Genomic DNA, 24,286 nt, shown 5'->3' with positions numbered 1-24,286 from the left:
CTTTAGAGTGGGGTAAGGCCAGCTTTTTTTCCTCAACTCCCTAACAGACAAAAAAACTGAGAAGAGACTCCTCTGGTTCCAGGAAGTCATAGAATCATAGAACTGTAAGGTCTGGAGGCACCCCAAGGGCCATCTAGCCCCACCCCCATGCAGGAATCAGAAGTAAAGAATCTCCTACAGATGGCCATCCAACCGCTGCTCAAAAACCTCCAATGTAGGATGTAGATGACCCTTGGAGCCCCTTCCAACTCTCTACAATTCTAATTCAGGAGCAGCAGAACGAGACAGCTGATAATGTGTGTCCCACAGATAGGTTTTCTTTTGTGTGTGTTGTGTAATAAGAGAACCTGTGGCACAGAAGACATAAGTCAAACCTCTTCTCATACTTCAGAGAATTAACTGTAGCCTCCAGCTCATGAAGGCCTCGTCTCTCTTGGAAACATTCCCAGGGCGGAGAGGAGAGGGGGGGAAACAGCTGATAATGCAAGATGGAGAGAATAATACCTTTGCAGTCTTTTGGCCCTGCCATCCTATGATCACCTTGGATATATGTGTAAATAAAAACGTATACAGTGTCCTGAAGTCTCCACTGACCTTACTTACAAATAAACCAAACCCGGGTAAGCCTGGGAACCCCGGCCCTGTGTCTCCTATCACTTGGGAAACTGTGGTAGCTGCAACACTGGTGTTGGGTGTGGGATCATGTTTACTGGAGAAGGAAGTGTGAGCCCTTTCGATATATGGTCAGGTTGCCTATATGTGCAGATAAAACCACATATCTTAAAGACACCACTGTCTCTGACCTTCGCCCCAACGAAACTCAACCTGGGCAATTGCTGGAACCCCTGGAGTCTCTCACAGCTCGGAGATCAAGGAGACATGTAACTATATATATGGGGCAGGGTGGGGGCACATAAATGAACTAAAGAAGCAAACTCAGGGTCAAACTCTGAGCATATTTTGTCTTACTGCGCCACTCACAATAAGGAGAGGCTATAGAATTCAGTGGGAAGAGCCACAAGGAAGATGGGAAGTTGCTTTATGTAGAATTCAACCCACTCTTTATTCGGGGTCCATCTAGCTTAGTGTTAACTGGGATTCTTCCGCTGCTATTCCTGCGTTGTATGCCGCTGGACTACATGAACCCTGGGGGTCCCTTCCAACTCTACAATTCTATGAATAACAATAATGAAAATGAATTTTAGAAGATAAACTCTCCCCCAAGATTTGCACAAACAGTTTCAGTAAAAAGCCAAGCTGTGGCACCAAACAGGTGGTGCTCTCCAGGCTGGGACCTGTTTACCTGTGAGATTTTGCCTTACCCTATAAATACCCACGGACACAGGTGGCGCTGTGGGATAAACCACAGAGCCCAGGGCTTGCCAATCAGAAGGTCGGAAGTTCGAATCCCTGCGACGGGTTGAGCTCCCTGGTTGCTTGGTCCCTGCTCCTGCCAACCTAGCAGTTCGAAAGCACGTCAAAGTGCAAGTAGATAAATAGGTACCGCTCTGGTGGGAAGGTAAATGGCGTTTCCGTGTGCTGCTCTGGTTCGCCAGAAGCGGCTTAGTCATGTTGGCCACATGACCTGGAAGCTGTACGCCGGCTCCCTCAGCCAATAGAGCGAGATGAGCGCCGCAACCCCAAAGTCGGTCACGATTGGACCTAATGGATAAATACCCACACAACCATTTCAATCAGCGGAAGAAGCACTGTTACAGGTGCCACAAAATCCCTGTTCCAAATTTGCAAGAACTCAAATCATTTAGTGTTGCAGCACTTACGCATTGGCATTCCCTACCTACTGATATCAAGTAGGTGCCTTCGCTGTTCCCTTTTTGGTGCCTACGAAAAACATTCTTGTTTCGTTAAGCCTGCCCAGATGCTTTGAAAATTGATGTGAGTTTTGATCTGTTTTAATATTTTAACTTTTGTATATTTTAAAGTTTTGTAACTCCTTTCCTGGATTTTTTTTTTGTAAACTACCATGAGGTTGTTTTACAATTAAGAGGTGTAAAGTTTTTATGAAATGAATTTTTTAAAAATAAGCCTGTACAAGGTGCAAGCAGGACAGCAGAAGGCCCAAATTTTGGACAAGCAGCTGAGATTTGTTGAAAAGAGTCAGCCTCATCCTTTAATGCATATCGACTCAGACAACCTCATCGGTTCTCCAAAAAAATGAAGAAATGTCAACTTAAAAAATAAAAAAGGTTAGGAAAACCTCAGACATGCAACTAATTACAAAATTACTCAAATACTTGTCCAATTCAGCCCAAACTTGTCAGCAAAAGTGTCTTGGCAGGAGGAAGGCAATTGTGCAATTGCAACCGCTTGAGCTCAGGGCTGGGGAGTTAAGACATCAAGATCAGGCTCATAACGGAAAAAGGAGCTGCAAAATCAGAAGGCTGAACACGAAGCTGATCTTCATTCATCCACCAGTAAAATATGAAAAAACTTCACAGTCTTGAGGATCACAAAGGAGTGGCACAGAGGAATATAGACCAGGAGATATGTGTCAGTGTTCTTAGAAGATGAAAAACCCATTGCATGCAATGCTTCTGAACCGCAGTTGCTGGAAACCACAAGAGGAGAGAGTTGTTGCTGTGCTTGGATCCTGCTTTCAGGTTTCCTTTTGGGGCATTTGGTGAGGACAGGATGCTGGACTACATGGACTATTGGCCTGGTCCAGCTTATGCTCTTGTCCTTATGTTTTCATATTCTGCAGATCAAGCGCTTCTTAGATTTGCTCAGGAAATAACACAAGTTCACAAGACCCTGCAGTGAATAAGGAGTGGTGTGAATGAAGACTATAGATTCATAGAATTGTTGAGTTGGAAGGAACTCTAGGGTAGTCTATCCCAGTGTTTCCCAACCGAGGGCCATATGGCCCCTGGAAGAACCCAAGGTATTCCGGAGGGGGCGGCACAGGTGAAAATTGCACAAATGGGAGGCCACAGTTTGAGGCTAAGGCGCCACAGAGGGAAGTGAGGTGTGTGTGTGTGTGTGTGTCATTTTTAAAAAATCCTGATTGGCTGGCTACCCATTTGGCCAATCACAAGTGGGTAAGGGGATGGCCCACCAGGGCCTAGCACTCCTTTCTGCTATGTGTATTTTCTTGGAGCAGTCCTGGTTTGTTTCCAGCAGGAGAGGGTGATTACTGAGGCTCCTGTTTTGACTGGTAGAGCTCATGATCCAGAACCTCCAGGTCAGGTAAGTGCGGTGGTAGGGTGGCAATGGGAGAGCTAGACCTGCTTGTTGCTGCCGCTAGTGCTGGCCCCAGTGGCAGCCTGGGCCTGACTCTGCAAGGCGCAGGGTGCAATCCACCTCAGCGCCTAGTGGATCAGGGCCTTCAGATGTTGTCAAGCCAGGTGTCTCCCATCCTATATGTGTGCATCTGGTTATTTCTGCCTAAGTGGAGAACCTGATATTTACTATTGAAACCAGTTTGCTAATCAAAACGCAAAAGATGGAAGTGTCTGAGGTCAGTGTGGGGAACTCTGGACATTGCTGAACGACAACTCCTATAAGAAGATAAGAAGAATCTGCTGGATTGGGTTAATGGCCCATCTAATATAGCATCCTATTCTCACAGTAGCCAGTCAGATGCCTGTGAGAAGCCAGCAAGCAGGATTGAGCACAACAGCCCTAACCCCTCCTGTGGTTTCCAGCAACTGGTATTCAGAAGCATTGTTGCCTCTGGCCTTTAAGGCAAAGCAGTCATAGTGGTTAGTAGCCATCAATATCTCTCTCCTCCTTCATGAATTTGTCCGATCCTCTTTTCTTAACTAAAAATTCCCAAATGCTGCAAACTTTCTTCATGGGGGAATCATTCCACCCCCCTGCTCATTTGATCTGCCCTTTTCTTTTCCAACTCTACAGTCTCCCTTTTGAGGTTCAGTGAACAGTACGGACGACGGTATATTCCAAATGCAGTCACACCATAGATTTGTATAATAGCATTATGATACTGTCCACTGGCCATGCTGCCAACCCTACTGGGATTGTCCCAGGGAACCATTCCTGCACCTCAGTTCCAGCACCAGGCATTGCTCTACTGACTCTCAGCACAACTGCAAATACTGAAAATCTCCTGCCCTTTTGCAGCAGGTTGCAGCTTGCAAGGATAGAGGTTTATTTCTCCAGCTCTCTCTCTTCACCTGTGAGCCACAAACAAAATATGAAGCAAAAAACCTGCTGACAGAAGGATTAGTCATCCCAGCCAGTGTTCAACTATGCTAGAAGTAGCCAGAAGTCTTTTTTTTAAAGTCTGAGACGTGAAGAAAAATCTTCCCTTCCTATAAATCTGTTTTCCCTGCAATGTCGAATTAATGTCACATATTTTCTTCCTTAATTACGTGTTCATTCTTCCACGGTATCTTGCAGAGAATTGTTGCTCTGCTTGGCTCAGTCCCTTGGCGCAGATTACCATCTATGTCTGGAGATGACTGGGCACCCCTTTTGAATCAAGATTAGCCCTTTGAAACTTTGAAAGGGCTTAGCCCTTTGAAACAGCACTGTCTTTAACAAATTTCAAAACCGCACCTATGAAACACTCTGGGATAGCCTCTGGACAAAGAATGTGAAAACCTAAGTAGAGCCCGATGGATCAGGTCAATGGCCCATCCACTCCCTCTATAGCAGACACTCACAGTAAGGTCACTGTTGTTTCTCCTTACATCATTTACTCCGTTATCACCTGGTTGGGCACTGCTTTCGTTTGGGTGAACACAAAGGCAAAGTAGGGGGGCAGAACATTTCCACCTTCTCTGTCACCCAATAGCATTTCTCTTTCCCTGCTAAAAACAAGATTAGAATACACCCCAACTTCATAAACATCTGGACAGGCTTGTGTAAACAAGAATGTTTTTAGCAGGCACCAAAAAGAAAACAGTGAATGTACCTGCCTGATGTCAATAGGCAGGGAGTTCCAAAGTGTATAGGTGCTGGCACACTAAACAAATGTGGGATGGGCTATGTGGTGCCTATAACAGTACTAATTCTGCCCTTTTTTGGCTCTTCTCTCTTTAGAGAATGATGCCAACCCCTCCATCACAAATAGAAATCTAGTCTCAGTGTTACTAGTGGACACCAGGTTAGTTATTGCCCTTTATTGGAAATCTCATGGTGCTTTACCATGTGAAGCACGTTCTGATAACATCTGGAACATCACTTCGTCAGAAGGCTTGACCAGACACAGATAAGGGTAGTCTGGGGAAGACGCTAAATCTGTCCCTTTTGATGCAGATTGCTTTCCCTTCTTAGAATATATCTGCAGGGAGAGATCTTCCCATATCCATCTAGCTTCCCCCTCTCTCGTAACACTAGAACTTGTGGACATCCAATGAAACTGAATGTTGGGAGATTCAGGGCAGATAAAAATGAAGGACTTCTTTAGTTAAACTATGGAACATCCTCCTGCAGGAGGAAGTGATGGCACTAAATTGGATGGCTTGAAAAGAGGATTAGACAAATTCATTGAGGAGAGTGCTACTAGCTATGTTCTTATGGAAACCACAGGAGCAGAGAAAGTGCTACTGGGCTTGAATTCTGCTTGCTGGTTTCCCACAACGGGAATCTGGCTGGCTACTGTGAGAACAGGTTGCTGGACTAGATGAGCCACTGGCCTGATACGGCAGACTATTCTTATGTTCTTGAGTGTTCTGCATTAAGAGCTAGAAAATGGAACAGAAACACAGCTGTTGAACTGCAGCTTGGATTGTTGAATTTTAATAGCGTGGCATTGAGTTGTTGTTGGGTTTTTTTTAAAAAAAAGAGTGCTGTGGTATATAAAAATAAACTCTTAATTCTAGCCAAGAGCCCTCTGGGTATTTTGTTGAAACACATGAGTCTGCATATGTTAGAACTGTGGCAATATCTGTCAGCTGCGTAACAGACACAGCTCTGTTTGGATTCCCACCTCAACGCCTGCAGGGGAAGGCAGAACCGTGCGCGATAGATAGTTGTGGTGCAGCCTTTAACGCAAGCCGAAAAGAAGGATCCCGTTAAGCATGCTTTACCCTGCCTATGAACTATGAGCTGCAGGTTGCTTGCAACTTGAGCGCCTTTTAGTTTGCATGATTTCAACTTTACATGTTTGATGGACAGCCAGTTGAAATAGCACAAATTAAGCGCGCAGAAAGCTTAGGAGCTCTTTTTGCAAAGGGTTCTCCAGGCGTGGAAAGAGCTTAGAAGCTCTCCACCTTGCTTGGTGGAATCTGGGAGGATCTCACAGAGCTGTCATGAGTTTCTTGCCAGAACCTCCAACAAAGGAGAGACCGCCACCTGAAAGCCATCTAATTGGTGGCCATCATACCGGTAGCTTCCTGTGGGAGTGAGTTCCATAGTTTAACAATGCACTGTGTGAAGAAGGATCTTCTTTTATGTGTCCTGATAACTCTTAAGAGTTTAAGCTGAAGCCCACAATAAGATGAATGCTGTGAATTCTGAAAGGCAACAATCCCTGAGAAACTGTGCCCTAAGGGCTCCTGCGTCCTTCCCTGAGAAGCAGCTTTCAGAGAGAGGTGTTTGGCTGGGTCAAAGGCAGGTGGGATGGAGCACATGATCATAGGGCATCTCCCTGTATAGCAAAAGAGAGAAGAGCCGCGGCTCCTATTTCTTTGTATAGTAGCTCAGAAGAATCATAGAGTTGTGAGGGAACCCAACCCCCTGCAATGCCTGACTGCTGGCTATGAAGTGTGTTGAAATGCAACATTAGAACAGAAAAGGTAAAGATTCTCTCTCACCCTCTGATCCTTCGCTGTTCTTGCTCCGCTTATTCCTCCGGACACGGCGGCTTCCTTCCCCGAAAAAAGGCCTTTCTTCTGGAGAGAAGAACTTCAGCAATGCCACCTGGAAAACAAGGGGTCATAAGTTCCACCTTTGGGGCTGAAACACACATAAAAAAGCAGCTGGCAAAAGGGACAATACCACACAGTTAACACTGCGTATGGCCATCTTTATATGAATGTAAGAAGAGACATGCTGGATGAGGCCAATGGGCCAACAGGTCCTGTAACCTGTCCTCACAGGGGTAGTTCTGATGCTCCAAGGGAAATCCATAAGCAGGATTCAAGCACAAAAGTATTCTCCCCTCCAGCTCTTTCTAGCAAGTGGTATTCAGAATTTTGGCTGCCTCACTGTGGAGGCATAGTCATTGTTGTAGCAGCCCTAAATAGCCTTCTTCTTGGTGTATATGTCTAATCCTCTTCTAAAGCTATCTAGTTGGTGGCCATCTCTCTCTCCCGTTCCAGGCTCTTGGTCACCCTCCTCTGCCCACCTTCCAGCTTATCAATATCCACCATAAACTGGGGTGCCGGATAGACTCTGTCCAAGGCTAAATAGAGCAATACTATCATTTCCCTTTATCTGGACACTCAATTTCTGCTGATTCAGTCTAGAATTACATAATAGCATTTTTGCTGCTGCATCACACTGTTGGCTCACATTAAGCTTGGTGTTTCCTAAGACCCCCCCCCCCAAGATCCTTTTCACATTGTCAAGCCAGGCACCCTCAATCCTATATGTGTGTGTCTGGTTATTCCTGCCTAAGTGGAGAACCTGATATTTACCCATATTGAAATTAATACATCTTTAACTAGTTTGCTAATCAAAATACAAAATACAAAAATTATAACATCTTTAACTAGTTTGCTAATCAAAATACAAAAGATGGATGTGTCCATCCAAAGACAGGCTTGAGGGTATTCTGCATTGTCAGAGAATGTAGGGAACCTGTGGGCCTCTGGATGTTGCTTATGCTCTTTTAAGAACATGACCCTGCTGAATCAGGCCAAAGTTGCCCCATGTAGTCTAGTCCCTGGTCTCACAACCAGATGCCTATAGGAAGCCAGCAAGCAGGATTTGAGCACAAGAGCCCTCTCCCCTTGTGCATTTTCCAGTACCTGGCACCGAGAAGCATTGCTGCCTCAGACTGTGGAGGCAGAGCATAGCTGTTGTGGCTACTAGCCCTTGACACCCCTCTCCTCCATGAATTTGATGACACCTGCAAATCTGATGAGCATCCCATAATCATATATATATCAGAGCACTCTGGATTCTTTGGCAGACACATTCTTTGCAACAGCACAGATTACAATTTAGCACATTGTAGGCTGTAAACTCATTACCCAGGTGCTGAGGCCGGTATAAAGTTTCAAAAAGGCGAGGATACCTCAATGCCGAGGAATGTGGGATCCCCTAAGGGAGGTCACTACACCCCAGATTTTACTTCTCATCCTACACCTGCCTTGAGTTGCAATACCCAAGGGACTTTACAGGTGGAGAAATAGCTTGTCTCTAAAAGAAAGTCAATATTCTAGAAATCTGTTCAGGCTAACACCTCTAATATGTTAGGATATTGTATACCCATGTAACCTAAAATATTTCTGCTTTGTTATCTAAAATATGTTATTCCAGAGAATGACCAAGAAACAGTGTTTATCCTCAAAACTGCTGAAGAGATTATAATTATAATAGCTAAAAAATTGAAAAAGAAGTGTATTTCCTACTGTATCTGAATGGATTGAGAAAACTTGGTCAATAGTAACTATGATTAAGCTAACTTCCCACAAAAATACATATAAGCCAGGTTTACGGGGTAGAATGTATTTTTTAAAAACATTTTGAATCAGAAGTTCAATGGTAATGTGCAACCTTATGCTGTAATAAGTAACAAAAGAATAGCGGCTTTCAAGGTCACCATGATCCAGAATTTGTCTTTCACTTTACATAACAGGGAACAGATTGGATGGTTGTTGCAGCATTATTATTGTGGCAGAGGACAGGGTAGGAATCATGCACAAGGAAGCAATTAAACCCAGAAAACGTTGACGAGTAAGTGGTGTGGTAGCTGTTTGCAATGGGCAGCAATCACAACTCCACCATCCCAGTGGAATGAAGAAGTTGCCAGGGGCAACACTTTCACTGGACTCTTGGAAGATTTGCAAGAAGAGAACCTAGATCTCTTCCCAGGAGACACAAGGTGGGGTACAGTTGATGCACCCCAGGGGAGCCCCTCAGTAGCAAACCTCCCTGCCCCTGAAATTGTGGCATCTGCTCTGCAGCGAGATGCCCCAGTGGGAAACACTCAAGCAGTATCTGAGTACAAGAGCAGAATAACATTAGAACAGCCTCCTGGATGAGGCCATTGGTCCAGCCAGTCCCATAACCTCTTCTCACAGTAGCCAACCAGAGTCCCAGATGTCCAGCAACTAGCAAATTTTAGGGACTTTTTCAATTCAGGGTGCGGAGGGGAGTAACATAAAGGCTGACTCACACCTACTAGCAAGCAAGTCAAGTCTTTGTTACCAGAAAAGAACAAAAGGAACAGACCTGCAGTGACAAGCAACAGTCCTCTATGGAACACCTGATCTGTTAATATTATGAGATGGTGGACAAACAAAACAGGGACTCTTTGGAAAACATAGCCTGAGGTTACCCAAACGCAGATCAGCTCCATGGAGAACTCTTATGGAATAAAACACCTGGCAGATTTTTTTAACCCACCCCCATAACAAACAAAACAAAACTGCAGCACAAGGTATAAAGCAGGCATCCCCAAACTGCGGCCCTCCAGATGTTTTGGCCTACAACTCCCATGATCCCTAGCTAACAGGACCAGTGGTCAGGGATGATGGGGATTGTAGTCCAAAACATCTGGAGGGCCGAAGTTTGGGGGTGCCTGGTATAAAGCTATTAGGAACACAGAAGGCTGCCTGGTCCCAAGTCAAGACCATAGGCCCATCTAACTGAGTGTTTACAATGACTGGCAGCAGCTCCTCTCCAGGGTTTCAAGCAAGGTTCTCTATCCCAGCCCTACCAGGAGATGCTGCTAGCAGGGATTGAACCTGGGACCTTCTGCATGCAGTGCAGATGCTGGTCCTTCCCCTAAACATAAAATTCCAGTCCTCTTGGGGCCCTCTCAGAGCACCTCTCAGGCTGCTGTTGCTGAATGCCAGGTTGGCTCGGAGTAAGACCTCCCTCATCCTTGATTTCATTGTGGAGGAGGCCTGTCACTGAGGCCTGGGTAGGTGAGCAGGGTGAAGTCGGTCTCACCCAGTTGTGCTCACCTGGGCACTCAGTGTAGCATCAGGGCAGACGAGGGTCGGGGAGGAGAATTGCTGTAGAAATTCCCTCTCTCTTCAGGCTCTCTGTCCCATGGGGGGTGGGGGTGGATCTAGAATGTGTGTTCCTGGCATTGGGCGATTGGAATTAGGGGTGCTTTACTGCCCAACTTGCTGCCCAGAAGTCTCCCTGCCTTAACTGAGAGCTGGTCCCAAAGGCAGTGTTGAGGACTTCCAGACTTCTGGTTCTGGGGCACTTCAGCATCCATGCCAAGTTGACTGGCTCTGGGGTGGCTCAGGACTTCGTGGCTGGCAAGACGCCCATGGGGCTGTCCCAACATGTCACAGGCTCAAAAGCATGTCACAGGCCAAACTCTGGACTTTGTTTTCTTAGCTGAGCAGCACACCGAGATCATCCTCTGAGGCCCTCCTTTGTGTGCCTCCTTCACAAGAGGTAACGTGAAAGTGGGCCTTTTCTGCAGTGGCTCCCTGTTTGTGAAATGCTCTCCCTGGGGAGGTTTGGCTGGCGCCTTCGTTATACATCTTTAAGCGCCAGGTTCCTCTTCAACCAGGCCTTTAGCTGATTGACATACAATGCCCTTTTAAATGTATCATGGGAACGGGGATTATTGGTTTTGTTGTTCCTATTTTTAGTGGGATTTTTATATTGTAATTGTATGTTGTGAACCACCCTGAGATCTACAGATAAAGGGCGGAATACAAATGTTAGCAACAACAACACCCTCAACCATTGTTCACAAGGCCTTGGTTTCCAGATCCATCCTCTTGTCTTCCTCTGCCCACCTTCCAGCTTGTCAATATCCTTCTTATACTGGAGTCCCCAGAACTGGACCAGGACTCCCAAGTGGAGCCTAACCAAGGTAGAATAGAGCGATATTATGACTTCCCTTGATGAGACACTCGACTTCTGTTGTTGCAGCCTAGAATTCATGTGGTTGAAGAGGAACCTTTGTAAAAAATCAAGCACACATGTACACATACATCTTTCTTTAGATGCCAGGCAGGCCCGTGCAGGGGGTGGGAGGGGCAGCTCGCTCCAGGACTCAGACAAACTTTGCACGGGCTTGATGCCAGGTATCCATATCACCAGGCAGGGAGCTCCGCCCTTAACAGCAGTGGGAATCAGAGTTCATTTATGAGCTCTTTGCCTGGCAGGACTGATTGCTAAAGCTGTTCTAGGCTTTCTCTTTTTTACAATATTGACCGCCCTCGAACATAGTTTTAATGCTTTCTTTTTACTGCCTTCTGAAGCTATCTATCCATGTATAATATCAATTCATTTCCCACTACATTGGACCGGGGGGAGGGGGGGGCTTTGCCACCATCCAACAGGAGGCAACATAAACATGCCCAAGGGCAGTGGATTGTGTCCATTAAGCTTCTGCCCGTGGTGCGGCGGTTAGCCAAATCACTCCTGAGGCTGTTGACAACAACCGACTTAACAACACCTTTTCTTCCCAAACACAGCCGTTCCTTGTAGCGCATTAAAAAACGCAGATTACATCCTTCAGAGGTGGTAATTAAGGCATCAACTGAATTTATGCTGCCAGATCACATCACTGCTCCAAATATATATTATAATATGTGTTGTAAAAACAGAGGAGGGAAGAATGGCGTTTGCCTGAACATGAACGGGGCTCATCTAGGAGTAGCTTGTTTGTTCAGGCTGCTGCCTTCAGTGCAGGGTACAGCTGTGCCAAACACAGAGATTAAGACATAGAATCATAGAACTGTAGAGTTGGAAGTGACCCCCAAGGGCCATCTAGTCTAACCCCCTGCAATGCAGGAATTGCAGCAAAAGCATCCCTGATAGGTGGCCACCTAAGCTGTTTAAAAACCTCTAATGAATAATAGAATCGTAGAATTCGGAGGGACGCAAAGGCCACCAACTTGGATGGGTTTAAAACAGGATCAGATTCAAAAAGGAGAGAGTTCTAGTTACAGGTAGGGAGCCGTGTTGGTCTGAGTCGAAGCAAAATAAAAAAATTCCTTCAGTAGCACCTTAAAGACCAACTAAGTTTTTATTTTGGTATGAGCTTTCGTGTGCATGCTACTGAGATACACTTATAAGGGTCTGACTCTTCTGTTTCAAGTGTATCTGAAGAAGTGTACATGCACACGAAAGCTCATACCAAAATAAAAACTTAGTTGGTCTTTAAGGTGCTACTGAAGGAATTTTTTTTTATAAAGGAGAGAGCTATTGATGGCTACTAGCCACAATGGGTATGTTCTGCCTCAACAGTCAGAAGATGCAATGCTTCTGAATGCCAGTTGCTGGAAACCAGAGGAGGGGAGAGGGATCTTGTGTTCAGATCCTGCTAGCAGGGGTTCCTGTTGGGGCAACTGGTTGGCCACTATGGGAAGAGGAGACTGGTGTAGGTTGGCCCTTTGCTGGATCTGGAATGGCTCTTCTGACATTTTTAGAAGTTCACTTTCTGGTCACCAGGATAAACCTGACAGGAGAGTGACAGGATGGTTTTTTTTTTTTTTGATGTGCTTACTTTTATTGTCCAAGTGGTCCTCTGCACACTTACAGATATGGGACTCTTGTCTGCCCAGACCTCAGGCAGAACCTTCTGGAGATGTCCAGTCACATGTCAATTCTTTAAGATCTCTCAAGAACACAAAACAATGGCCTATCTGCTCTAGTATCCTGTTCTCAAAGTGGCCAACCACATGCCCCAAAGGGAAACCAGTGAGTAGGACCCAAGGAGAAGAGCACTCTCCCCTCCTATGGTTTCCAGAAAATTCTATTCAAAAGCACTACTGCCTCTGACAGTGGAGGCAGAGCATAGCCATTGTGGCTAGTAGCCATCAACAGCCCTCTCCTCCATGAATTTGTCAAATCCTCTTTTAAAACCATCCAAGTTGGTGGCCATCACTGCCTCCTGAGGGAAGGAGTTCCACATTTTAAATATGCACTGGGTCAAGAAGTCCTTGCTTTTGTCTGTCCTGAATCTTCCAACATTCATCTTCATGGGATGTCCATGAATTCTAGTGTTATTGAGGGGGGGGAATTGTTCTCTCTCATTCTTCTCCAGGCCATGGATCATTTTGTGAACTCTATCATGTTGCCTCCTGCTCACCTTTTCTCTTAGGCAGGGTGCTCAACAAACCCAGTGATTCATTCAATTAATCTTTTTTTAAAAGAACTTGTTATCTATCCCACTCTTTTTTTCCTTTACCGATCTCAGTGGGTAAACTTCCTTGACACAGATAACACTTCCTGTGCCTTGGCAGAAAACAGGGCTCTGTTGATCTATATCAGCGACTGCTTTCAGATGCAGATGAAATATATGGCGGCTGCCAAACCCCCCTGTTTCATTGCCAGAAGGAAGGTTTTCACAGAGAGGTCTTAATTTTGCATGCACACTCTGCAGCAGTTTGGCTTTACCCCCAGCAGTGCACTCCATTGTCTCTGGAGACAGACAAATGCCAACAACTCAGGAACACCGGGGGGGGGGGGGGGCTCAACCACAAAGCTACTTCAACTTTAATAATTCATAGAATCATAGAATCACAGCCCTTCATATATTTGAAGTTGGCTCTCATATCCCCTCTTGATCATCTCCTCTTCTCCAGGCTGAATATCCCCAACTTCCTCAAACGTTCCTCATCCAGCCTGGTTTCCAGGAACAATGCAAACAATATGAGCATTAAGGAGGAAGAGCCATACTAACCTAGGAAGCAAAAGGCTAGCAAACTGATCCCAAGCCAGCCCTGATGTCAGCTCAGTAGAACATTACTCCCACCAAGCACCCCTCCCCCACTAGACTGGGCCTCCAGTCCAAACCGTCTGCAGTGAGTTGGGAGTAGATAACCCTTTGGGTCACCTCCAACTCTATGATTATACTATTCATTGGAGGTTTTTAAACAGAGGTTGGATGGCCACCTGTCAGGAATTCTTAGGCTGTGATTCCTGCATTGCAGGATGTTGGGCTTCATGAACCTTGGGGATTCCTTCCTACAGAAATTGGCATGCCTACTTAGGATCAACGTTTCAAGCTCCATTTGATCCAAGCTCTAACTGGGGAGTCCTTCTCATTCTCCACTTGCTTCTCCAACCAGCCAGCCTACCCCAAAGGCAGGCTGGCTGGGCAGGCTGGTGGCCAATGACATTCTTGACTCAATAGTCCTGTTGTTGTTGTTTAGTCGCGTCTGACTCTTTGTGACCCCATGGACCAGAGCACACATAGTCCTGTTACTTTTTTTTTAAAAAAATCACCATTCTTTTCTGTTAGCCTAACAAGCAAAAGTTTTTGAGACCTGAAGATAATAACTTGCTAACATGGAATGTAAGAATATACAAAGAGCCTGTTGCATCAGACCAATGTCCCATCTAGCCCAGCATCCTGTTCTCACAGTGGCCAACTGAACTTTTCTCCATCAACTTTCTCCATACGATGCATAATTTTATAAACTTGTTAGACTTAGCCCACCCTTTAAAGTGGATGGAAAAAGGGAAGAGATAACACCAGAACTTGTGGACATTTCAATGAAGCTGAATGTTGATATTTTCAGGGCAGATGAAAGGAAGTCCTTCTAAGTAAATCTGTGGAACTCATTCCCACAAGAGGCAGTAATGGCCACAAACCAAGACGGCTTTAGAAGAGGATTAGACAAATTCATGGAAGAGGACAGGGCTATAAATGACTTCTAGCCATGATAGGTCCGCTTTGCTTCCATGGCCAGAGGCAGCAATGTTTCTGAATCCCCATTGCTGGAAACCACAGGAGAGTGCTGCTCATGCTCAGGTCCTGCTTGTGGGTTCCCCATGACGGACCTCTGGTTGTCCACTGAGAGAACAGGATGCTGAACTGGATGAACCATTAGCCTGATCCAGCAACCAGGGTCTTCCTGTGTTTGTATGAAACCTGCAAGTGCAGGGGCAGTCTGTCACAATTCTTAGGCCACTGAGAGATGATGCTGCTGGACTAGGTGGGTCATTGGCCTGATCCAAGAGGACTCTTCTTATGATATTAAATGCGTGAACCTCAATGTTTAGTTGAGCTCTTCGCTCGGGATACAGGAGTGTTGTTTGTTAAGCCCATTTGCCCGCGGCTACGTCTAATACTCTTTCCAGCAAATCTAAGGGCTGCAATCCAGATCCAGTCCCAAATGCCAAGTCTGAACTTGCTTCAGATCTCTCATCGAATTCACCCTGTTGTGGCACGGAGTCTCAGCCTGCTAGTGTCTGGAACAGCAAAAACAAGGCTTATGAGTGGGGACCAATGATTGACTCAAGGCCCCATTTGAAAAGGTCTGGTTGCCCTCAGGGTCCCCCAGCAGCTCCCAGATCTAAAACTGCTTCTGGACCTTGGAGGTTCCATAGGAAGAACCTGTCTGTTGGTTTAGGCCAGTGATGGGCAACCTTTTGAGCTTGGTGTGTCAAAATTTGCCAAAAAACCGAGCATAACTCGGGTTGTGTGTCACTTCAAGAAAAAAAACAACCATAATTTCGCAATATTTATAGTTTAAATAACAAAAATGTATAATTGTAATATATAACTGTATTTAATAAACCGAAAACTAATTATTTAACCAAACCAAACAAAAAAACCCCTTATTTATCACAAAGTGCCCAGAGTTGTTGAGCTTTTTGGGGGGAGCTGCTGACCAAAGTTTTGGAGGGTTTTTTTGGGGGGTGCAAAAGTTGCTTTGCTTTTGGGGGGGTGCCCCAAAGCTGCTGCGCTTTGGGGGGGGGAAGAGAACAGAAATAAATGACGAATAATACCTTCGCTGGAACTAACACGCAGCACCGACATAGTCTGCCAAAGTGCCAAAAAACCCAGCACAGAACGGGTTAAAAAACAAAACGCTGTTACACCCAATTGTCTGCCAAAGCGCCAGAAAAAACAGCACAGAAAGGGTTAAAAAACCAACAACAACAACAACACGAATGGGCCGATGGGGTGCGTGCCAGCAGTGAGGGCTCTGTGTGTCACGTCTGACACGCGTGTCATAGGTTCGCCATCACTGGTTTAGGCCAACAATGGTCAATCTAGTCCAGCATTCTGTTTTCACAGAGATGAACCAGACTATTGTGGGAAAACTGAAAGCAGTGTTTAAATGAGAAGGGAGGAAACAAACCAGTGTGTAGTGGTTAGTGACCATGGGGCAATCAATTCCCCCCACCAAATCCATCTTAGTGTTTTGTGAGGATAATAGGGGGAGTTGGAGAACCATATCCACCACTTCTGAGTTCCTTGAATGAAAAAAATGTTTTTAAAAATGTAATAAACAAGCAAGTTGCAGCAGACCAGAGGCGTGCCTAAGTTCAGCATCCTGTTCTTATAGTGCCCAGCTTGGTGTCACAAAGGGAAGCCCCCAAGCAAGAGCTGAGAGCCACATTGACTTTCCCTGTCTGCAATTGCCAGCATCTGATATTCAGAGTATTGTCTCTGGTAGAATATAATGGATTCTCCTTCATTAGAGGTTTTAAAGCAGAGGTTCAATGGCCACTCCTCAGCTGTGAGTCCTGCATTGCAGGTAGTTGGTGTAGATCAGGCACGTCCAACAGGTAGATCATGATCTACCGGTAGATCACTGGACGTCTGTGGTAGATCACTGGTAGATCCTCCCATAGAAGCTCAACAACTTTGGCTCGCCTAAAAAAAGCTCAACATTTTCTCCTGCACTCCCCCAAAATGGGGCTTTCCTTCTCCCTAAAAAAGAGCTCAACAACGTTTTTGCCTGAAATCCAAAAAACAGGGCTTTGGTTCCTAAAAAAAGCCCAAAAACTTTGACCTGAAACCCAAAAGGGGGGGGTAGATCACTGCCAGTTTTTAACTCTGTGAGTAGATTGCAGTCACTTCGGAGTTGGCCACCCCTGGTGTAGATGACCCTTGCTGTCCCTTTCCAACTCTAAGATTCTATGATTCTGTGATAAGCATGAGAAGCAGTCATGGATAGCCTTATTGACCATGAATGTATCTAACCTCCTTTTCTAATGCCATCCAAGTTGGACCTGGAAAACTCTGTAACTGAAACCCAAACACAGACCCCAGTTTCAATCAACTACATATGGAGAACTCAATTAAGCTTCAGTTCTCTTCAACTGATGCAAGGGGAGGGTCCCCACTCCTCACTTTGCAAGCTGCCATTAACGTTCCTTCCCTAAAGCTAGTCCACTGAGCTCTGGCATTGCAGGGGGTTGGACTGGATGACCCATTATAGACCTTCCAGGTCTATAATTGAATGGTAAATCTGTGATTCTGTGACTGTGATTCCTGCCTAGCAGGTGATTAGATTAGATGGCCCTTGGGAGATTGTTCCAACTCTACAATTCCATGATTCTATGTTAAAAGCTCTACTTCCTTCGTGTCAGACCAGCAAGCAGAGTGTTGGACAAGCTTTTGTGCCATAAGACACGGAGTATGAGTCAGTTAAGCACTACAGCATCGAACAGACTTAAAGCATCCAGATGTTTCCTCACTCTGCACTCCAGATGGCTCACAGCTGGGTGACAGCTGTCTGCATTAAAGAGCAACTCTGCATAATAAGTCGCTGGAGAAAAATTAATTTCCCGTAAAAACTTTGCTAGTGATAAAAGGAAAATCCCATTAAAGGTCTCTGACTCCGCAATTGAGTTCAGTTGTGGGGCTATAAAACAATTCCCTTTTGAAATCCTATGGCCCAAGAAAACCCAAAATAAAGATGTGGAGCAGCTTATCTGAGGAGTGATTCTCTGGTTGCTTGCAGGAGCTTTTTCTCTTAACAAACCAAGACAGAGAACATAAGAAAGTAAGAAGGACCCGGCTGGATGAGGCCAATATTTCATCAAGTCCAGCATCCTGTTCACACAGTGGCCAAATAACCCTAAGAGACTAGGAAATGAAATAGGCTGCTGCTGGACTTGGAGATTCCATAAGCACATCAGAAGAGCCCTACTACATCAGGCCAATGGCCCATCTAGTCCCCGTGTCCTGCCCCAATGGGAAGCTTGCGAGCAGGATCCCAGCACAAGAGAACTTTACCCTCTGGTGCCTTCCAGCCACAGGCATGCAGAAGCAATGCTGCCTCAGACTGTGGGGGTAGAATCATAGAATCGTAGAATTGGAAGGGAGACAGAGGGCCATCTAGTCAACCCCCTGCAACGCAGGAATCACAGCTAAAGCATCTATGACAGATGGCTTTCCAACCTCAGCTTAAAAACCTCCAATGGTGGAGAGTCCGTTCCACTGTTGAGCAGCTCATAACAAATCAGAAAATTCTTTCTGATGTTTAGTCGGGATATTTTTTCTTGTAACTTTAAGCCATTGGTTTGGGTCCTAAAATCCGGAGCAAGAGAGAGAAAAAAAGCTGCTCCATCTTGCATGTGAAAGCCCTTTACACATTTGAATATGGGTATCATATCTCCTCCCAGATTCCTCTTTCCCAGGCTAACCCTCAACTGTTCCTCATAAGGATTGATTTTCAGACCCTTGATCATCTTGGTTGCCCTCTTCTGTATACACTTCAGCTTGTCAACACCATTCTTAAACTTTAGCGTCCAAAACTGGACACAGGACTCCAGAATAGAGCGGGACTTTTACTTCCCTTGATGCAGCCTATTACTTCTGATGCAGCCTAGAATAGCATTCACGTTTTCTGCTGCATCACACTGTTGCCTCATGTTAAGTTTGTGGTCTACTAAGAACCCAGATCCTTTTTATCATGTACTACTGGCAAGTCAGGTGTCCCCCAACTTATCTTTGTGCAGCTGGCTTTTCCTGACTAAGTGTAGAACCTGACATTTGTCCCTATTGAAATTCATTTTGTTAGTTGGGACCCAGTTCTCCAATTTGTTAAAGTCATATTGAATCCCTATTCTGTTTTCTGAGGCATTAGCTACCCCTCTTAGTTTGGGGTTATCTGCAAATTTGATGAGCATCTCCTCAATTTCTACATCCAAGTTGTTTATAATTATGTTGAACAATGGCAGGCGCAGGACAGTACTCCACTTGTTTCTTTTTTCCAGGATGCTGAGGAACCATCAATGAGCATTTTCTGGGTAGAGCATAACCATTGTGGCTAGAAGCCATTGATAATCCTCTTTCTCAGTGGATTTGTCTAAACCAGAGGTTTTCAACTTTTTTGAGTCCATAGCTCCCTTGTCCAACTACATTCTTTCTATGGTTCCCCTGTGGGGCTCAGAAGCCCAGTTATGTCACAGCATATCTGGAGAGTGGGCAGCCCCCACCCCTTTTCAAATACAGTAATACCTCCGCAAACGTCCGCACCATGGAGCGTCCATTTCGGTGAACATCCGCAGCAAACCCGGAAGTACCAAACAGGTTACTTCTGGGTTTGCCGCTCGCACATGCGCAGAAGTGTTAAATCGCGCATGTGCAGAAGCACAAACCACTCCGTGTGTGTGCGCAGAACGGCACTTTGTCGAGTGTCACTTTTGCCAAGCGTTTGGGGCTCTGGAACGGATCCCGGTCTCAAAACAAGGTACTACTTTACCCTCCCTTCTGGAGTGTCCCCCTCAGCATCGCCTCCTCTCTCATTCGGAGTGCTCTGGGCAGCAACCCACCCCACCCCAAAGAGAGGTGCCTCATGTCGCCTTGCAGGGGCCTGGAAAAAGGATGCCCCCAGACTTAGCAGCCTGATGAAGATGGTCAAAGGTGAACCTGAGGCAAACAGCTGCACAAGTCTTTGGGAGGCAAAGGAGGGAGAGAAGGAAGGAAAGAGGGAAAGAGGCCAGTATTGTCTGCAGCACCCCTGATTATCTTTCAAGAGAGGGAGAAAAACTTTCCTCTATCCACTTTCTCCCTGCTAATATATCACATTGCCTCTTTCTCACCTTTTCTCAAAACTAAAAAGTCCTATAGGGTGCAACCTTTCTTCATAGGGGTGTTTTTCAATGGAACAACGCCCCTGTGGTTGCATCGTACAGGACTTTTTAGTTTTGAGAAAAGGTGAGAAAGGTGGGTGTCTTTTTCTGAACCTTTCCCAATATGCTTTTGGAGCTGAGGCGATCAGAACTGCCCACAGTATATTTCAAGTGCAGTTGTACCATAGATTTGTATAATGGGGCATTATGATACTGGCAGCTTTATTTTCAATTCCTTTCCTAATGAGGATTGAAGTGGCCTGTTGGACAGAGCAAACAGAATCTGCAGTCCACAACAACCTCATTCCGCTCCTCCCAGGGATTCTAGCAAACATGAGACCGGAGCAGGCTCCACAACTTTTATTTTTTAGTTTCTAGGCTTTCCATCATAGGAAGACCGTGAAGCCAGAAACATGATATTATCTACATTAGCCATTCCTTGTACCGCTTACTAAAGAGGATGGTATTTGCAAATCTGAGAAAAATCTTAGATAAACAATTTAAGGGATTAGAGGAATGAAGAAGAAGAAAAAGATTCAGAGATGAAAAACAGCAAACCAAAAAGAAAAGCAACTTCACAGCCAAAGAACAAGTTGATGTGAATGGAATTCATTTAAGCAACAGCTTCTAATATTTTGCCTCTGGGATGCTCAAGTAACCCAGCTAAGATGAGATGTCCAAAATACATTTTATTCCCCCTTCCAGAAAAGAAGCCCAACGTTTCACACTCTATAGCCGTTGTAAACACCTCATAGAATAGAATCATAGGATTGTAGTGCTGGAAGGGGCACCAAGGATCATCTAGTCCAACCCCTTGCAATGCAGATATCACAGCTTAAGAATGCATGACATACGTACATTCCTACCCCTGTTTAAAAAGTGCCAGTGAAGGAGAGTTCAAGATGGATGGTAGTTTCTTAAAGCTGAAATACTGAATGCCCAAATGCAGGCAATTTCAACAAGAAAAGTGGGAGGCATCTAAAGAAACCAGTATAGCTGCATAAAGAGCTTAAAGATGAGCTGAGATTTAAGAAGGGCATGTATAAGAAATGTAAGAAAGTGGAAATCACAAAGGAGTATACACAAGGAGCCAAAAGTTGTAGGGTGAATATTAGGCGGGCTAAAGCTCAGAATGAGCTCAGGCTTCTTACAAGAGAGGTTATTTGGCAACGTTCAAGGCAAGAGGAAGAACAAGCAAGTAACAGCTCCTCCTGTGCATGGAGAAGAAAGAGAAATGCTATTGGATGACACAGAGAAGGTGGAACTGCTCAACCCCTACTTTGCTTCTGTTTTCACCCAAAAGGAAAGCAGTACCCAACCTAGTGATAAAAGAATAAATGATGTAAGGAGGGAGCTGTAGCCAAAGATAGGGAAAGAGGTGATAAGGAAACACCTAAATCAGGGGTCAGCAAACTTTTTCAGCAGGGGGCCAGTCCAGACCTTGTGGGGGGCCGGACTATATATTGAAAAAAATAATGAATGAATTCTTATGCCCCACAAATAACCCAGAGATGCATTTTAAATAAAAGGACACATTCTACTCATGTAAAAACACCAGGCAGGCTCCACAAATAACCCAGAGATGCATTTTAAATAAAAGAACACATTCTACTCATGTAAAAACATGCTGATTCCCGGACCATCCACGGGCCGGATTTAGAAGGTGATTGGGCCGCATCCGGCCCCCGGGCCTTAGTTTGGGGAACCCTGACCTAAATGAATTCAAATCTCCAGGCCCTGATGAGTTGCACCCAAGGGTACTAAAGGAGTTTGCGGATATAATATCAGAGCCTCTGTCTGTAATTTTTGATAATTCACGGAGAATAGATGACGTCCCTGCAGACTGGAGGCAGGAAAATGTTGCCTCCATCTTCAGAAAGAGGGGGAAAGAAGACCCAGGTAACTGCCGACTGGTGAGGTTGACATTGATTTCAGAAAAGGCCCTAGAACAGGTAATTAAGCAGTTGGTCTGTGAGCTCTTAGAAAAGGATGGTGTGATTAATAAGACACAGCATGGGTTTCCCAAAAGTAAGTCATGCCAGACATGTTTCCCTGTTTTGATAGCGTTGGTGATCAGGAGAATGCTGTGGACATAGTGTATCTTGATTTCAGTAAGGCTTTTGATAAAAGTTCCCATGAGAAGCTGGTTCCTTATCATCCTGGAAAAAAAGGACGGCAAGTGGGGTGCTTTAAGGTTCTGTCCTGGGCCTGTTGTTGCTAAACGTCTTGATCTTGATCTTGATGATGATGATAATGATGATGATAATGATTACTTTATTATTTACAGTGGTACCTCGGGTTACAGACGCTTCAGGTTACAGACGCTTCAGGTTACAGACTCTGCTAACCCAGAAATAGTACCTCGGGTTAAGAACTTTGCTTCAGGATGAGAACAGAAATTGTACAGTGGTCACTAACATAACGCAGGGCATTCTTCTAGCAGGATAGCAAGTATTTCATAAGATCATAAGAACAGCCTGCAGGATTAGGTATGGGGAACCATGCAATCCAGTATCCTCTTCTCACAGTGACTGACCAGATGCCTATTAGGGAAAACCCACAAGCAGCATTCAAGGACAAGAGCAACTCTCTCCTCCTGCAGTTTCCAGCAAGTGGTATACAGAAGCATTGCTGCTTCTGACCATGAAGGAGGAGCAAAGCCACCATGGCTAATAGCCATCAATAGCCTAGCCCAGGCATCCCCAAACTGCGGCCCTCCAGATGTTTTGGCCTACAACTCCCATGATCCCTAGTTAACAGGACCAGTGGTCAGGGATGATGGGAATTGTAGTCCAAAACATCTGGAGGGCCGAAGTTTGGGGGTGCCTGGCCTAGCCCTCCATAAATTTGTCCGGTCCTCTTTTAAAGCCATCTAGGTTTGTGGCCATCACTGCCTCCTGGCAGGAGAAAGTTCCATAGTTTAACTAAGCGCTTATGGTAATGAAACAGTTACAGAACACGTTATCAATTTCTGGTGCAGATACAATATAAATGAGACCTATGACTCCTGGCTGGGCCCATGAGCTACAGTTACATTTCATTTATCTGAAGCCCAAGCTAATTCTGCACATCGACTCTCACCATAAACATCTGTGTCGTGAGAGATGTCTCAATACGCTTTGAACTGTGCCGCGTCACCAGCCCTGGCAACCTTGGGGCGCTAATTTGAAGCAGTTCTTTAGGGATTTTTGCTTGCCATTTGTTGATATTTTTAGACTCCTTGCAGTCCTCCTGCAACTGAAGGAACAACGAGCCACGGATTGATTTACTGCTTGAAAGCAAGTTGCTGTCTCCCCCCCCCCCATAATAACAGATTTAACAAATTTGTTCCACCTGCTCAATTATGCACCCTCGGCCTTTCTTGTGGTTTCACTGGAGTTTTTTGCAGCCTAAACCTCAAAAGGGCCTGAGCTCAGCAAACTTTGCACCGTGCCTGCCACTCATAATGAGCCCCATTGGAACGCTGCTTCAAATTACAGCTGAGGTTTCGCCTCTCGGTTGATGCAAGCAGCCAGATTGCAAAGGCTGATAGGTGTGGCTGGCAAGTAGCGTTCAGTTCTCCAGAACATTCATAGAATTGTAGGGCTGGAAGAGACCCCCAGAGGTTCATCTAGCCCAACCCATTGCAATGCAGGACTCACAGGTAATGATTTTTCATAGAATCATGTTTTTAGCAGGCACCAAAAAGAATAGAATGAAGGCTCCCTGCTTGATGTCAAAGGCAGGAAGCTCCAAAGTGCGGATGCTGCCACACTAAATGACTGAGTCCTTACAAATGCGGAATGGGTATTATGTGGCATCTGTAACAGTGTCGTTGCTGCTGGCTGAAGCGGTTGAGTGGGCCTATATGGTATAAGGCGATCTGGCAGGTACACTGGCCCCTTTAAAAGCACAAGCTGGACCAGAGAGGAGCAAGGAGCCGTCTTGCTGCAAGGGAAGAAGGTGGGAATTATATTGTACAGGAGACAGTTGCTGGAGTAAGCAGATGGGACTACAGCAGGCAACTGTAAGGATGGGCTCCTGGATAGAATTAGCATGCAATCCTCTAATCAGTGGTGTATGGTGCCCTCTGACCTGGTGGGAGGCTGAGAGGGAAAAGAGGGGGTAGACTGGGAGGAGAAGGTGTCGGAACCTGAAGAGGTAACAGAGTTTAGTGAGCAGGAAGAGGCTGTGGCAGAGAGCAGTCTAGAGGCAGAGGAAGGAGAGAAAGGGAGCCAGGAGCCAGAGATGAGGCAGGCTGCTGAAGAAGGGAGTCTCTCCCTCCTGCTGCAACCTGCTCCCCTCCCTGCTGTTCTCCCAGAACACGCAGAGAAATGAAGAGAGTGGAGCAACAGAGGCAAGAAGACAAAGCCTTGGGTTGCTGGGGGACGAGCCTTAAACATCGTGAGAA

The 24,286-nt window shown here is 45.5% G+C and overlaps 1 protein-coding gene across 1 annotated transcript in view; it reads right to left on the bottom strand.

Moving 5' to 3' along the window:
• Window positions 1–24,286, bottom strand: part of EDA (ectodysplasin A) — a 53,559-nt gene that overhangs the window by 16,296 nt on the left and 12,977 nt on the right. Inside the window, exon 3 of the mRNA XM_060270586.2 lies at window positions 6,741–6,846. Within this exon, the coding sequence (XP_060126569.2) occupies window positions 6,741–6,846 (106 nt within the window). The remainder of the gene's footprint in view (window positions 1–6,740; window positions 6,847–24,286) is intronic.

This window comes from Zootoca vivipara, chromosome Z2 (assembly GCF_965207765.1).
Source record: "Zootoca vivipara chromosome Z2, rZooViv2.hap1.1, whole genome shotgun sequence".
NCBI classification, from domain to species: Eukaryota; Metazoa; Chordata; class Lepidosauria; order Squamata; family Lacertidae; genus Zootoca; species Zootoca vivipara.
Note: the sequence above shows the minus strand (reverse complement) of the source record. Positions and strands in the feature narration are given on the sequence as shown.